Here is a 12358-nt window from a genome sequence, read left to right as displayed (position 1 = left end):
GTTTATATCAAGGCCAGACAAATTAATTCATAAAAGCTGAGTAAAGACCAGTTTAAGTCACAAACAATTTTATATTATTCCTGAGATGTCTCCATAAGGCCACAAGAGGAATAATATTAGTCAATAAAGGAATAGTTGACCTGCCTTCCTGTCACATATTGCTCTGGGGTGCCGTAATTTTTTAGCAAGTTAATAATTCATCGTGCTGGGTGAAAGGGCAGAGGGTTGCCACTGTCCTGACTAGAACTGACTACACTTAGGTGCCAATCACACAGGACCTCGCCTGTTGTTAAGTTAATAAAATGGTTGATAAAATTGGAGTCCATTCTTCTCAGTGGTCCCTGAACAACTGTGGAGAAAGGAAATCTTTTCCAGATATTTTATTTGTATTTATCATCATGTGTAAATCAACCTCAATGTAAGAAAGGGCATTACCTGATGATAGGCAGGAAAACAACAGGGAACCTACAACTTTGGGGGCAAAATAAATTTGCAAAGCCACGCAAACCATCAGAGGTCAATTGAGGCTTGTGTGTCCTATAGGTCTTTGCACTAGCTCAGGGGTGGGCAAACTTTTTGACTCGAGGGCCACAATGGGTTCTTAAACTGGACCAGAGGGCCGGAACAAAAGCATGGATGGAGTATTTGTGTGAACTAATATAAATTCAAAGTAAACATCATTACATAAAAGGGTACGGTCTTTTTTTTTTTTAGTTTTATTTATTTCAAACGGGCCGGATCCGGCCCGCGGGCCGTAGTTTGCCCACGGCTGCACTAGCTCATGCTGCTTATTTGAGCGCCTGCTTGTACTCACTAAAGTAGCAACAGCTAACATCTATTAAGCACTTACTGTGTGCTAGCATCTTACAAAGCACATTCCACGTGTTAACGAATTTAATCCTTCTGACAATTTTCTGACATAGCTTTGATAATTTCCATTTTACAGATGAGTTGACTGAGGCTCTGAGAGGCTTTATAATTGTGCAAGTGCTCACAGCTAGCACAAGACAGCCCCAGGATCCACACCTAGGATATCTAGTTCCAGATATGTGCACTTCACCTGTATCTTGCCTCTCTCCTCTTGGTGGGGAGAGGACAGCTCATGGTCATCCAAGCATGGTGTGAATGACAGGAGTCTTTGGGGGTAGGGGGTGGTGGTGGGAGTGGTGTTCTCTCTAGGGTGGTGCCAGGTGAGGTTCTAGTCCCCTTCCATGCTCTGGACAGAGTCTAAAGCTCTGATAGGATGCAAACTGTGTGGAAAGATGCTGGGAGGCAGGGAAACCAGCTCTTTCTCTGACATACAGGGACTCCAAGGCCTCTTGCCTCACAACACTACCACCCTCCCCAATGCAGAACGCACACACAGAGCAACCTATGACACTGCCCCCCATTTTTATTTTCGTCTGTGTATATGCTGTACCCTCACTGAGAGAGAGGAAACTGTGCAATTTGCCCCAATACCCACCAGGTAAGGAGGCAAAGTCCCTCCCAGTCACTCACCTGAAGGAGAAGCAGCTAGTCCAAGTGTAGTGCCCACTCCACAGTGAGGCCAAAACCACACGTTCTAAACCTTCTCCATGAAACTCTGCGGGGAAGAAGCCTTGTGCGTCCCCTCTTAGAGGGATTCACTGATTGCCGACACTTTTCCCTCAGCAGCCTGAGAAGGGCACTGCCATGGCTCTGAAATTCTCCATAGCGACGCGCAGAAAAGCTGCCTTTGCTCTGTGCAGGGAGGCTGGCTCCCAGGGGCTGCCAATTATAAAGACTGACTTGCATGGGCTGCATTTTGCAGCTGAATTGTGTTCTCAGCCTCCACGGTCATTAATTTCAGGTGCCTTGTTGCCACCAACATATGCAGCTGATATATTCTTCAAGTCCCCTCGAGGGTAGAAAAAGCACAATTTGGAATCTAGACAGACTAGGGTTCAAAGGATGTTCAGGGAGTTAACATTTTGATGCTTTACATGCCTTATTTGGCCAAATGGAGCTGAAGGCCCTATTCCACTTTATTATTGGAGGATTAGTGAGATGACATATTCAAAGCACCTGATAATTACAACTACCATTCTGCCATCCACTGCGCTTAGGTCTGTTTCCTCATTTGATCCCAGTCACATTCTCTGAGAATGAGAGTATTATCCACAATACACAGAAGAGGCACATCAGGGAAATGTGATTTGATTAATGCCAAACAGCTGGAGAAGGATGCCAAAATCAAACCCAGGTGGGAATGACTCCAAAACGTGTGCATTTACCCAGCATGGGGATTCCTACTTTGCTGGCCTTCGGCAGGCAAGCTTCAGTCCCTTCCTCACTTCCATACTTTGGCTTTTTAAAAAGCAGTTTGGTCACTTCCAATACAACATATGGCATCCTGACGAATCAAACGCTTCCTTAGTCACTAGGGAGTGAGGTATTCTGGGTGCCCTGCTCCAGGCAGACCTGTCTTAGAGGCAGTCTCCACTGCTCGTGGTTAATGATGACCCAATAGAAGGCTAAATTGTCAATTACCAGCTACAGTGAGATGGAGCCATAGGCCTTGAAATGCAACTAATTTCTCGTCCCAGGAGCATCTGTTTTCTCCTAATTAGTGATTAGGCCTGGATGTTTTAGCACCAGCAGGCAAGGCTCCAGGAAAGACAAAGGGAGTGTGGGAGAGGAAAGGTAAAGTCAGCACTTTCAGTGAGTGGATCCAGAGGAAGAGGAGGAGGTAGTTGGAGGATGTTCTCTCCCATGGGACACTGGAGGGGTCGGGGGTGCGGCGGGGGGGCAGTAAAGCATCGGTACTTTGAAGCATTTAAGAGCAAATTACAAAAGCAATTAGGGAGGCTCTTTAGGTCAGCAGAGAAATGAAAGTGGATAATAAGTTTCATCCTCATGCCTGTGTTTCAGGACTTACACCATCACAGGGAACATTTTGATCATTTTAAGCTCCTTGGGGAGAATTTTGGGCTGGAACACATCCACATTCAAGGACCCTTGCTTAGTTCAAAAGTGCCAGGATCGTGGCTCAATGGGCCATAATCCCAATAGTTTCACCTGCATTGTCATGGCCTCCATAGTGAAAGGAAATGATACAGCCTTTAGTGCTTGATAGAGCTGTGCTCACTCATGGATTTACACGGAAACTCAAGTCAACAACCTGTCCTTTCAAGTTGTTCTCTTTCCCAGTAAGTATCTCCCAAGTGTAACCTGCCTCAGGTTATCAGTGATGTTTTCCAAACGGTAAACAAGTTATTCATCAAATTATGCTCACTTCCTCCTGTCACTATGAATTGAGCCCCACATCCACCATTACTGTGAATGCACCTGTACAATTTCCCCCCGTGAGAGTGGTCCCTCTGCAGCCACAAACAGTGGGAACACTGCGGGGTGCAATCCTACTCCTGAGAAGTAGAGCGATTGAGTGCACTAGAGAACCTGTAGAAATGCGAGGCTCACCTACAGATAGCAAACACAGCACACTAAATAGAGACTGGCAAGATCTTTTACATACCTCAGAAAGGCATTAAATGCATTTCTACCTACCATACCCTACTTATAGGAAGGTGTTCATCATTTCCTCATTCACAGATTCAATAATTGTCTTTGTGAATTAACTTCGTTTAATTGCAGATAATCACACTCGGGCCTTGTGTCTGTCCCCTCTGGTGTCTGATCTTGGAGCCCACTGTTCAGCACCTTTTTAATTTCAGCATCCTTAAGCTAAGACTTAGAATGACTCATCACTAACATAGAGGCAATGTAAAATTCTCTTGAGGACCAGATATATGGGAACCAATCCATCTCTACTAGATTTTCATATAAACTGGGGGACCAGAAAGAGGCAACTATAATTCTGGTAATAAGTTATTTCTGAAGAGCTAATTTATTTTGTTTGCAGACAGCACTTAAGCAGAAAATCCTTGTGCAGAGCTCCAATTAATTATTATATTCATTCAAAAAATAAAACACACCATTTTTGGGTTCCTCTTAGGAGTTTCTAACCTAGTAGACAGAACAAGCAGCTGGTAAAACCTCACTTTGATAAATATAACTGTCTTTTAATCAATGGCAATTTTGCCAGGCAAGCCATTTTACCAGACAAAACACATATTTGGAGGGCATATTCAATCATTGAGTAAATCTGCTTTGCGCAATAAGCCTGCTCAAAGTTCATCTGTTTTCACAATGAATTCCTTTTGATACCCTTACCTCACCAAGTGGTTTAGACAAGACATGTGCTCAGTGCTGTCTTTTTATAACTAGCAGAGCTGCTTGGAGCACCAAGGCGGAAGTGAATCCGTACCGGTCACAGCCTAACTCTGTCACTTGCCTAGTTGAATGAATTCATGTAAGATTCAGGTCTCTGAGCCTCAGTTTCTCATTTGTAAAAGGGGCTGTTGTTTAAGTTAAACATTACATACAACAGCATTTGTAACATGGTAGGTGTCAGTGAATGGGAGCCTGTGTGATTGCTACATCACTGCTGTATTCAGGTGTATTTTTAAACAATATGCTTTTATTGATTTTTATAGAGAAAGAGAGAGGGAGCAAGAAATAGAAATATCAATGATGAGAGAGAATCATTGATTGGCTGCCTCCTGCATGCACCCTACTGGGGATCGAGCCCAAAACCCGGGCGTGTGACGGGGAATTGAGCTGTGACCTCCTGGTTCATAGGTCGTGATGCTCAATCTCTGACCCTCGCAGGCTAGGCCAGGTGTATTGGCCAAGACTTGATTTCAGATATATTTTTTGAGTAGCGTGATTGAGGTCAAGGCCCAAAATAACAGTGGAAATGCAAAGGATCAGCTCTTAATTCCTTGACCTTTGACAAAGTGCAGACTGAAGTAAGCTAAACATTTACAAGTGTGTTGGACCCACAACTATTCAATACATCCTTTTTTGATGGAGTGCCAACCTATGGGGGCACCAGTGTAGAGTTTTGGGGCATCTGCCCACAGGTGAGCCCCAGCACCTAAGAATGAAAACGCATTGAGATTAAGAAAGAAATCAGAAAACCCTGTGGGGGAGGAAAGGGGGAAGTGGTTGTTGAGAGGCTGAGATAGAAAAGCCGTCGCCCCAGACACCCCCACTCCAGCTGCTTAATATTCATTCTTCTTTTATAGATGCTGATGAAAAGAAACAGCACAGTGTTCCATCTGCCAGACCTCTCCATTATCACAAGCTTTATACACTTACCCATTTAGTTCTATTCTCACAGGTGGTCTCCTGATCCTCAGTTAAACAAACTGGCTCCCCAAGATGTTGGTGCTCTTCGGACTCATCCCCAAAGGGCAGACAATCTTGAGTTGTTTTGGTTAAAATTAAGTTTGGCCTGTAGAGGAAGAAACTCATCATGTAGACTTATTTAAATTGTAGTAAAATATTCATAACATAAAATTTACCATTTTTAACCCTACAGGTCCATGGCATTAACTACATTCACATTGTAGTGTAACTATTGTCATCATCCATTTCCAGAACGTTTTCATCTTCTCCAGCTGAAACTTTGTACTTGTTAAGCAGTATCTCCCCATTTCCCCCTCCCCTCCAGTCCCTGGCAACCACCATTCTGCTTTCCGTCCCACTGAATTTGACTACTCTTAAGTGCCTCAGATGAATGGAATCAGGAAATATTTGTCCTTATGTGACTGATTTATTTCACTTAGCAAAATGTCTTCCAGGTTTGTACATGGTATAGCATGTGTCAGGATGTCCTTCATTTTTAAGGCTGCATAATTGTGCAGACCAGTGATTTTCAACTGGTGTGCCCCAAGAATTTTTAAAATGCGCAATACCTAACTATTTAGTCAGGGGCAAAAGACCTCTTTTCCCTTAGATTGTATAAAAAAAAAAAAAAAAGACAATAGCTGTCAGGTGTGAATAATCAAAATTATACCTTTTTTTGTTGTCACATGATCTCACTCATTTATGGATAATAAAGACCCTTATAAACTGATGAACAAAAATAGATACAGAGGCAGAGCAGCATCAGACTGTCAAACTACAGCGGGAAGGCCGGGGAGGGTTAGGGGGTGGGGTTGTAAGAGATCAACCGAAGGACTTGTATGCATGCATATAAGAATAACCAATGGACACAAGACACTGGGGGTAGGGGAGGCCGGGGGAAGGTCAAGGGGAAAAAAAAAAGAAACATATGTAATACTCTTTGTAATACTTTAGGCAATAAAACAAAATTAAAAAATCAAGTAGGCTAAAAAAATAAAAAATAAATAAAATGAAGGAGGGAGGCCAGAAAGGGGAACTCTCATTAAGTCAATCAGGAAGTATAACTGGGAGAACTCTGTGATAGCTTTCCCATCTTCCTCTTCACCTCTGTGAGAGGCTCCTCTTTGCCATTCTGGATTGTAATTCTTTGTTGTTCCCAAATAAATTTATTTTGCTGGGAAAAAAAAAATCACTGGTATAGGCTTTTAAATAAAGATGTTGGCCATCAATGGATGGCCTCCTTTTTGAGTCTTGCTATAAAGCTTCATGTTTGTCAGCCAGTATGGCTTGGTGGTTGAGCGTCAACCTATGAACCAGGCAGTCATGGTTTGAATACTAACCTAAGTGTTTATTAATTTATTTAGTTTATATATTTATTTGCTTAAACTCTACAACAAATTTGACTCAAATAAATATTGAGATACAAAAGAAAGCATAGCATTTCTGAAGAGAAATGAAGCCCTTCTGGGTAGGTGAGCCCTTTATTATGTTATTCTCAACTTCGTTTAGTAGCTATGCATGATATAATAACTGCTTGACTAATCTGGGTGATTTCATAAAGTTTATTTGTAACTTAGACTCATTAACACAAACACATGCTGTAATGTTCTCAGGAGGTGGATCAAGCAGAGCATACCACTAACTTGTAAATTTTTTAATTTACAATTATTAATTTTTTAAGTTGTGTCTTCAACTTTTGAGATAGCATTGCTCATGAGACACTACTTCAATGTTTTTTGAACTATTATAGGATGAGATGAGACAGGAATGAAACACTTTTGATCACAGGAGAAAGATAACTTGGACATAATAATAATGGATGAAGACACTAGAAGGGAGAGCTTGTAGGATGAGATGGAGAACAAAATATTGGACCCCAACATCTGTGCTGCTACTTTAAAAAAATTTTGTGTATCACTCCTGTCATAAACATTGAGCTTCATTGTGCAACAAAGACAGATGAAAAGAATTTGCTGCACCAACAACCAAAAAAAAGCATCTTCACTATGTCCTTGGAATCTGGCTTTTTTGTTTGTTTCAAATATGCAGTACGACACTTGTGCCTGCAAGGGCTGGGGGCAGTTGTTTATATAACTAATTGGACATCCACATAAATATGAAAATTAAGACAGGTCCTTTTATTCTCATCTGTTATAAAGCCAGAGTTTGCTTTAAAGTTAAGAGGCATGCAGACTTGAGAGAGGTGTGGTTCAAGCTGTCCTATGCTGACTTGCTTACATAAGCTTCAAGGTTATGAGGTTGTCTCCATTTTGTTTCCAAATGGTAGGAGGGAAAAACATCTTTTAAGGATCACTCACCCAAGAAGAAAAATGCTTGGGAAGGTTTTAGGTTGAGGAGAACTTTCGTAGGTCAGAGGATAATGGCAAATGTGGAGAAAAGATTGAAGACAGAGATCCTGGTGGAGAAATATCCCGAGGAAAGATTATGAGCACTAGATTGAGGGTTGCCAGTGGCCAGGAGGAGAGACATCTTCCTCAGAAACAGGAGACAAATGAACAGTCAAGGAGAAGATAGAAAGGAACTTTGACATGGAGACAAAGGATGCTGGGGAAATTCAGTATCTTATCAACAAATTAGATAGTGAGGTCACCTTCTGAGAAAGAATGGGTGGAACCGGAGGATGGGGGTTAATGGGGGGGATGAGGACACATTTGTAATACCTTAAGTAATAAAGAATTTAAAAATTAAATAAATAAAATAAAATCTTGAATGGATGGGAAAAAAAAGGTTTGAACTAACTACAGTGAGAAATGCAAGAGGAAAATACAAAGATGAGTGAAAGGATGATCAAGAAGGGTGAGCTTAGCATAGTGGGGCATAAGAAGGTTGTGTTTGGAGCGGGTATTTGAAATCTCAGAGTTGGGGCAATTCCAAGTGATGATTATATCTCAGGTGATTATATCTATGTGAGTTCCAACAGAGGCCATGATAGTTGAGTAGATCAAGGAAACATGAGGCCAGGGTATCAGTGCCACATTCTGGCTTATGGAAGTCAAGGAAGAGACAAACAAAAGACATAGGAGAATTGAAAATTTCCACAATATCTGAATAACCCTTGCTTGACCTAGCCATGACTCATCTAACTACAGAGGTGGCTTTGGGTGTAAATATGACATAACTCTCAGAACCATCTAAGCAGCACTTGATTTAGCAGAGTAAGGTGTATTTACTTTAAAATCCCACCCTAGCATTGGATCTAATACACCATGAAGATTAAGGTGGATGGGTGGCGAGATTTAGGACAACCAAACCACTGTGTCCGTTTTTATAGGCACCAATGTCAAGGCAAAATAACAGTCTTTGCCTCTAGGTCTAGGAGAGTGCAGTGTATGCCCTTGCTTTTCTGTTTTAGACTTTAATCTAGACTGTCCAAGGAAGGCAAAGTCTCCTAGCCAGCATTTGGATTATAATTATCTCCTTTAAAATCATTCTTTTTTAAAAATATATTTTTGTTGATTTCAGAGAGAGGAAGGGAGAGGGAGAGAGAAACATTGATTGAGAGAAAATCACTGATCGGCTGCCTCCTGCATGCCCCCTACTGGAAATTGAGCTCACAACCCGGGCATGTGTCCTTGGCTAAAATCGAATCCAGGACCCTTTAGTCTGCAGGCTGATGCTCTATCCACTGAGCCAAACCAGCTAGGGAACAAATCATTCTTATAAAATATCTTTGAGAACCCAAGAGCAGGGTCTTTTTAATTTGTATATCTCTAAATTTTACCTAGTGCCTGGTACGTAAGTGTTCAAAAAATATACATGGAATGAATGAATGAATGAATGAACAAGCTATGATCTATATTTCTCTAGAAAACATTTTCTTTGGGTTTAGAAGCCTCTGTGACCCTTCCCTATACCTGTTCCACTCAGTACATATATTTTCAAAGATACATAGCTATCATCCAACACAAATTATTAGCATTGGCAATGTAGGCAAGATCTACTTGCTCCTACGAAGTGTGCCCCAGATCCTCTGCTCTTTATCTTGCTGGTGCCTGGATTGATAATAACACTGTTCAATTTGTTGTGCTTTCTGACAAAAGTAGAAGAGGTTGCACAAGGGCAATAATTAAGAGGTAGAATAGGTAGAATATGATACCTATATTGATATCAACACTCCTATTAGACAGAAGTCCAGGCTCTTTTTCTGCTTTGGGACTGCTGATTACCAACTGGTCTGTTCTGACATCTTTGTGTGAATTAGTGAAAGGCACCCCCTATAGAGAAAAAGGCAGCCAACACATTTTCATGGCTTGGTGCAATCAACATGGGATGGATTTCCAACTCCATGTGACCATTTAGGCAGGTACCTTGTGCAGTGAACAACTTGCCTATTTGCATGTTTTGCCCCCACTGGTGACTCACTCTAAAGCTTACTCATTTTTGTAGTTTAGCGCCAGCAAGTGGACAACTTATGGATATAAGTTTACCTTACCCAACTGTACTAATTCAGTAAAATTACGGGGAAAGGCAGAGAAGTAGACTTCTCTCCATTCTTAACCAGTCATCTATGTTTCCAGGGCTTTTTTTTCCCCCCATACAGTTAAAATAAATCAGGAAGTGAATCTTGGAGTTCCAGTAACCTACTTGATTAAACCATAGGTATGTGGTACTATACACAATAGAATACACCTCAGCCATAAGAAATGATGAAATAGCACCAATTGCAACAACGTGGATGGACCTTGAGAACATTATGCTAAGTAAAATAAGTCAGACAGAAAAAGCTAAGAACCATATTATTTCACTCATATGTGGGATATAAAACTGAAACTTATGAACACAAACAGCAGTGTGATGGTTGCCATAGGGAAGGGGGTAGAGGAAGAAGGGGGCCCTAAATATAAGGTAGCAGGGAAAGATTTGACTTTGAGTGGTGGGCACATGGTGCAATATACAGATCTTGTAACATAGAAACTCACACATGAAATCTATATGTTTATATTGACCAATGTCACCCCAATCAATTTAATAAATAAAAATTTTAATTAATAAAATTGGTGAGTCCTGCTACCTCACTGCTCTGGCTTATCTCAGACTGACAATGTTCAGACATGCTTACAGGGCTATGAAGTTGGTGTGGGAGGCAAGTGAAAGTTGTGACTCTGCTGAAATCTGAATCTGAAGTTTCTGAGCATGATCACTTTCTAAACCATACAAAGTGGGTCTCTGGATCAGACTAAAAGAATTTCAGTTTCTTTTCAGTCAATTTCTTGTAAGACAATGGGGGCAGAGGATGAGTAAAGTGTGAGTAGAGGGTTGAATTCAATGAGCCACAGACCTATCACTAGATTATCACCTTCAATGAGGGTTCACCTCTCTCTACCACCCTTGCTGTGGGAATAATTTCTTAAATGTTTACAAGTTGGTGAGGCTGGACTTGCTTCTGTGGAAAGGCCATGTTGTGTTTTTCCTTGGAAAGAATAAGCTTTCCAATTAAATGAAGAATTCTCTGGCTATCTCTTCACTGTTACTCTTTCAGGGTGAGATGCAGCTGACATCTGTCCAATGTCAGCCAAGCTTCAACTCCCTTTCTTGACAAGTAATCACAATCCTCCCCAGAGTGATGAGACAGGACCTGGGTGGGTCCAGTTTGCTTCTTGACTTGAACCAAGGCTATACTGGGGTCTCTGTGGCCCATAAGCCTTCAGCCTAAAACAGGGAAGTCAGTAGGAGCTCAGTGAAGGGATCCTGTCGGAAGCCCCCTTGACTTCTCTCTACTTATAAAATTTGTAACACATTTTGACTAGATTCAAAATTATGTCATTGCCTCATAACTTTTTCAGGTTCCAACTTTCAGGGCCTCTGGGAGAGGAGCAGTTGTTATTATAAGGTCAGGATTTAGGACTGGCAACTGAAGCCATTCAAGGTCTCTTCTCTCTGGGTTGTCTCCATGGCTTTCAGGCAGCCACAGACAGATCTGGCTGCTCTCAGACTGACAGCCCAGGAAACAACTGCCATGTAGAAATGAGGTAAACAACTGCATTTTGTTCCCCAGGAGAATACATTGATGAACATGGCCACTGCCAGATCTGTGAAGCCTCGTGTGCCAAGTGCTGGGGGCCGACCCAGGAAAACTGCCTTGACTGTCCCATCACAAGGTGAGTAGCTTCTCAGTATCTCCTATGGTTAATTGAGAGCTCATGGGTTGCAAGATGGATGGAGAAGGTGCTTACTGCCTTAGAGGCACATGTGGGGCCTGCAGGAGAAAGAATCAAACTCCTTCCCATGACACAGTAACCCTCCATGGTCTGACCACAGGTCACCTCTGTAGCCTCTTCTCCCCATGATGCCCAGTAACCACTACAAAAATCAGCCCTCTGGACACTAGAGCAGTTTTCTCATCAATGAAGATGGTGGTGACTGAGGCCCGGAATCTCATCCCTTTCTGCACACCCACCCCTCAACCATCATCCCCATTGCTGAGCAAATATTTAATCAAATTTCTAGAATCACTTCAAGGTTAAACTGTTCTATGAAGGCATTTTTTAAAATATATTTTTTTATTTGTTTCAGAGAGGAAGGGAGAGGGGGAGACAGATAGAAACATTAATGATGAGAATCATTGGTCGGCTTGGTCAACTGCCTCCTGCATGCCCCACACTGGGGATCGAGCCCGCAACCCGAGCATATATCCTGACCAGGAATCAAACTATGACTTCCTTATTTATAGTCGACTCTCAACCACTGAGCCACGCTAGCTGGGCTATGAAGGCATTTTTTTACCTCTTCCCAGTAGAATTAACTTCTTCCTTTTTATGTTCTACCTAAACTTCCATAAGAGCAACTGTGACATTTTAAGACATTCATTTACAAAGCGATCCCTTTGTTAGACTGCACACCCCTTGGAATACTCATCTTTGTATCTCTATTATCTATCACAATGCTCAGAAAATGGTAGGCACTCAATAAATGTCCGATAGCCCTAGCTGGTTAGGCTCAGTGGATAGAGCGCCAGCCTGTGGACTGGGGGGTCCCGGGTTCGATTCCGGTCAAGGGCACATGCCTGGGTTGCAGGCTTGATCCCCACTGGGGGCATGCAAGAGGCAGCCAAACAATGATTCCCTCTCATCATTGATGTTTCTATCTCTCTCCCTCTCCCTTACTCTCTGAAATAAAAAAAAGA

At 42.0% G+C, this 12358-nt stretch overlaps 1 protein-coding gene across 2 annotated transcripts in view; it reads left to right on the top strand.

Moving 5' to 3' along the window:
* The window catches only part of PCSK5 (proprotein convertase subtilisin/kexin type 5), a 413582-nt gene that overhangs the window by 300701 nt on the left and 100523 nt on the right, over positions 1-12358 (top strand). For both annotated transcript variants that reach the window (XM_070431475.1, XM_070431474.1), the window contains exon 21: positions 11231-11333. In XM_070431475.1, coding sequence (XP_070287576.1) covers positions 11231-11333 — 103 coding nt within the window. The remainder of the gene's footprint in view (positions 1-11230; positions 11334-12358) is intronic.

This window comes from Myotis yumanensis, unplaced genomic scaffold (assembly GCF_028538775.1).
Source record: "Myotis yumanensis isolate MYYU_CA2020_CCGP unplaced genomic scaffold, mMyoYum1.0.hap1 SCAF_12, whole genome shotgun sequence".
NCBI lineage: Eukaryota > Metazoa > Chordata > Mammalia > Chiroptera > Vespertilionidae > Myotis > Myotis yumanensis.
This window is presented reverse-complemented; position numbering and strand designations above follow the sequence as displayed.